We start from the raw sequence: 4991 nt of genomic DNA, 5'->3' as shown, positions 1-4991 counted from the left end.
ACATAGAAAACATAGCATTATATATATATATATGTAAAACTCCCCCAAAAAAGGAATAATTACATGCACAACATAAAATTACAAACATACCACCCAAAACATTGAAATTTATAAATTACCCCAAAAAAAGAAAATATTTTATTAGGCAAAACATCATAAAAGTAACATATTACCAAAAATATTTTCAATAATTAAGTTTAGTAACTAATAGCACCAAAACCCACCTCCTTCCCACTATTTATAACCCCCTCCTCTAGCCACCTCTGTACCTCTCTCCCTCTCTCCCTCTCTCCCTCCCCCGGAAAGTTCTTTCTCCGCCATCAATGGCTAGAGCAGCAGTCTTCTTCTTTATCATTGCTCTCGTCTTTTCCATCTCCCTCACGCATGCTGCCAGAACTCTTCCTGTGAAGAAGCCCGGCCCGGTTCAGGTGATTAGCTAACGAAAACATCTGCTATTTCATCTTCTAGCCTCTACTTTCTCTGTTTCTGAAACGGGCGATTTTCTTAGGGTTTTGATGAAGAGAAGATGGAATTGAGCTGCGATGGAGTCGGGGAAGACGAATGTTTGATGAGGAGAACCCTTGCGGCTCACATTGATTACATCTACACGCAGGGGAAGACCCATAACTGAGGTTGGGGATAGATTAGGGTTTCTTTTTCCTTTTTCTTTTTTTGGTGACCTATTTTGGGCGGGGATTTGTGCGATTCATGAAATCGTCCATGTTTATTGGTTAGTAATGATGATGGTGGCTTTGTGGATTTCATCCTCTGTTTTGATTTGTGTTTTGTTTGCTTTGTTTTAGGTGGATTTGGTTGGTTTTAGTTGCAGATTTTCATTATTTTGGTTGATTTGGGGAAGAAAGAGGGATTTTGGGAATATGAATGGTTATTTATGTAAATTGTACTGAAAATAAATAAATAATGTTTTTTTTTTTTTTTTGGTTGTGCAATCATCCCACAACAAAGACCCAAACATCATTTTAGATTGTTAGAGTTTATGGATTCAAGTAATGTAAATGTATCTATTGAGAATGAGTAAATATTATTGAAGAAATTATTACGTATGATGTTCGCATGTCTGGACAGTTAGTGATGATGTTATCAGATCATCGCTGTTGTGCGAACGTGCAGTTCAATGGATGTAGTGGTTTTCCCTATGACTGTGAAAAAGATTGTAACAATTGATTGAGGAAATGGGAGAGGGCGGTTTGTGATTCTCTTCGAGTGAATCACCTAAGTTCTTCTATGAGATTTTTGTCTCTTAGAGTGGTGGGGAGGAGAGACATGCGGCTTCGCGAACGACAACTTCACAGCAGCTTCTTGAAACAGGTGCAGCTATGCCAAACAGGTTCTTACAATCATCAAAATCTTAACCAATTCTATTAATGTCATATTTCCTATGTATTTGTAGATCTAACATTTAAACTTCAATTTATGTGTGCAATATGTGACATGTTGGTTGGCAGCTTCAGCGTAAGTCCCCTCTGTCTCGGGTTTGAATCCATTTGGGTCGAATTAGTACATATGGAGTGGAAATTTATGCACATAAATATATGTCACTTGTGCATAGAATAATGAATTCCACTTTTAAAATGTTCAAAAGAGGTTTACTCATGTGATACAGAAGATGCGAAGGGTATAGATGTAAAAAAGCATAGAGTATAGATGTTAGATATGTGAATACATACAAATTGGGTGATGTGTACGTAAAAGCTCGTAATATTTAAATTTTGCCTCATAAAATAAATTATAGCCGTATCTTGACTTTCGTTTTTGTATTGTTGTGATTGATGGTCATAATACTAATATATTCAAAGGCAAATGACTTCCAAAAGAGCTATTCAGTGTGGTGGGCAGCTTAAGACTTAAATACTATTTTACGGCTCTACACCTAGCCGATGTAGGACTTTTTATCCGTGACATTCTCCTCCACCCAATCACGTGACGCCCTCGTCACGGATCGGCTCCACCAAGGGTCTCACTAGACCATGGAGAGCACACACCTGGCAGGCAGTAGTCTGCTCTGATACCACTTGTCACCTCCTAAAAGAGCCTTTAAACGAGGTGAACATAAACAAAATTTTAAACTCGAATTAAAAACAAGTCGAACACGAAAGATCGTCTATTCGGCCATAGTATACTTGTAGCCATGTGGTTTTATTGTTTTTATTGCAAGAAAATGGTGTGGGATGGAATCCAACACCAAACTTTTATTTTTTAAAATTCATTTAAATAAGCTAATATCGAGTGGAAAGCGAACAACAATATGTAAACCTAGCCGAATATGTACACAATTTCAAACATGAGTTAATTTCAAACGAGTTAAACACAAGTTAAACTCGAGCTCGCTAAAATTCAGCTCATTTACAAACTTACATAGAAAACATAGCATGATTAGAAATAGAATCATGAACCATAGATTTCATTCTATAAGAAATTAAATAATCAATCCAATGTCTAAAGCAAACCACATACAATGAAAGGAATGTCTCCCACCAAATCAAAGTGCAATCAAATAATTCAACATACATTTTAGTGCTTCTCAATATGGATCACTAAAAAAATTACAATAAACTCCTACTCTAAAAGCTAAATAGGGACATAAATGTAATATGTGCAAAATATCATTTAAAAGAAATTAAATTTAAATTACCTTAAATCCATCAAAAAATAGAATGTCAATGGGCTCCATAGTGTAGCTTTGCTAAATAAGGCTTTGGGATATATAGATCTTATAGTTGTATTAAATTTCATTTTGTTTAATTTTATACTTGAAAACTATAAAATCTTAAGATTAGTTTATAAAACAATGCCTAATTGAGTTCTTATAAAGAAAATTGAGCAATGTTATGTGCTCAAATCTTTAAGGAATCACCCTTAAATTGATCTTGATTGAGGTAGATGGTTATTTTAGGAAATTGACATTATCAAAATTAAGTTTCAAAATGAGCTAGGTCCATTTTAAATTAACTAAGTAAAGTTAGATTGGCATAGGTTAACTAGATCTTTGTACAATATCTATACTTCACGTAGGTAACTATGTTCAGACAAAGGACTTTGAAAGGTCTAGTCCAGTAGGCTTTAATCATGGGCACACCTAAGTTTACTATGTTATGGCCGGTGAGTCTATGTCTAATAAAACTTGAAGATCAATCAATAATTTATCAATCCAAAGTGAGGCCAAGTTTTTCTAAATTAGTTGGTTGTGGTTTAGTGTTTTACCGAGCACCAAATATTTTACTTACTAGATAATTTTTTGATTACCGGGGCTCTAAGTGTCCTATAAAGATTGGGTAATTAATCTAACCAAATTTAATTAATGAACGAAAAGACATGATCTTTCGTAGGCTAAAAGGAAGGTCAATAAAGTGTCCCAATGAACAAACCGTGCTTTATCTAAAACTAGGGGAAGTAAAATTCATTCACAAAAAAAGCTTCATAGGAGAGTTGGAAGTTACATAAGGCTATTGACTAGAAGATCCATTTCTAGTTTATGGACTAATAAAAAATTTTTACAAGACTAATTTTATCTACGGCGTATCAGATTCACCAAAGAGCTCCTCATCAAGAACGACATGATTTGAGATGATATCTAAAACACAATCATCCATTCAAGCCACCACTGCAAAATACTGAAGGTTTTGCTCGATCTCCATCAGATTTCCCAGAGACTTTCATGAAGAACAAAGGGATGTACGTACTTACTATTCCCTCAAAATAAAATCCTAGCTACCAATGAAATCATATCCATCAACTAACATATGTTACGCTAGAATAAAAAAATTTCCTATTCTATTCTTATATAAAAGCCTACTTTGGTGACCAGACATCAACCGCTATATTTTAGAGGGGTCATATTACTTCAGGTTGATGGTCAAACCCCCTCCAAAAAAAATAGTAATTATTTTTTTAGCCCATAAAATATTATATTAATATATGTAGTTCCCCTAATGAGAAAAATCTCCATGCCTACATCCATTAATTAACTAATTATGTCTAAAGTTTAAGGAATGATGACCACTAATCATGTCACATTGACCCCCCAACTAAAGAATATGATAAGAACAAAATTAAACTTCTAGAATGGGTGGACCTCCATGATTAAGCAAACTTAAACAATACTCCAACTCCTAATATCGTTAGCCCACCACCTTTAACTTACATCTAATTTAATATTTAGTTTAATGAAAACAATAAACACGTTTTCCTTATAATTCTAGAACCATGCTATTTAATTATTTGAACATAGATTGATTTCTTATATTTATACCATTCAAATTTTGTATGCCACGTCAAACAAACTACGATGTTAATTTCAATTAATATGCACTTTCTGATCGGTCTCTACAGTGGGGGTGTCAAAAAAGCTCACTGTTTTGTGAGCAGCTCGTGTTCAACTCGTTAATCATGTACTTTCTGTTCAAATCGTTTATTAAGTAAACGAGTCAAACACAAACAACTCTTTGTTCGTTCGTGCTCAACTTGTTTTAGATCGAAATACAAAAAAATTTACATATAGTATTGTATCTTCTATGGTTTTACATTTCCTATTGAACAAAATTGGTGCAGGTTTGAATCCAACAACCTACATCTAATTTTTTCTGTCTAATTTCAACAAATAAATTTCGAGCCGAATACGAGCTACTTTCTAATACGAGCCAATTTTGAACGAACAAAACATGAGTCAAGCCTGAACTCCCTTAAACTCGACACGTTTCTACGCTGGAGATCCTTATCACAGTGTGAATGGAAGAGACTCTCCCACGACCAAAAAGAGCACATGAAGTTAAAGCTCGGAAGCCACGTGCGAAGGCAAATATATAAATATATATTGTTGAATATTGCTTGGTGTGGACATTTGGAATAATTCTCCCCGAATTTAATATCACAGTTGATAAGATTGGAGATTTATTGATGACATTAGATTCTTCCATTTGAATGTGCCCTATTTTATGCGATGATGGTTGGGTGGTGATGATTTTAACGTTGTT

At 34.5% G+C, this 4991-nt stretch overlaps 1 protein-coding gene across 1 annotated transcript; it reads left to right on the top strand.

Moving 5' to 3' along the window:
- Positions 1-279: 279 nt before the first annotated feature.
- LOC110023885 (phytosulfokines-like) lies at positions 280-901 on the top strand. The gene is made up of 2 exons (XM_020723522.1): positions 280-428; positions 509-901. Exons 1-2 carry the CDS (start codon positions 324-326, stop codon positions 629-631), a joined length of 228 nt encoding a protein of 75 aa, XP_020579181.1. The 5' UTR covers positions 280-323; the 3' UTR covers positions 632-901.
- The last annotated feature ends 4090 nt before the right edge of the window (positions 902-4991 follow it).

The sequence above is a fragment of the Phalaenopsis equestris genome, unplaced genomic scaffold (assembly GCF_001263595.1).
Source record: "Phalaenopsis equestris unplaced genomic scaffold, ASM126359v1 Scaffold000233, whole genome shotgun sequence".
Classification (NCBI taxonomy): domain Eukaryota; kingdom Viridiplantae; phylum Streptophyta; class Magnoliopsida; order Asparagales; family Orchidaceae; genus Phalaenopsis; species Phalaenopsis equestris.
This window is presented reverse-complemented; position numbering and strand designations above follow the sequence as displayed.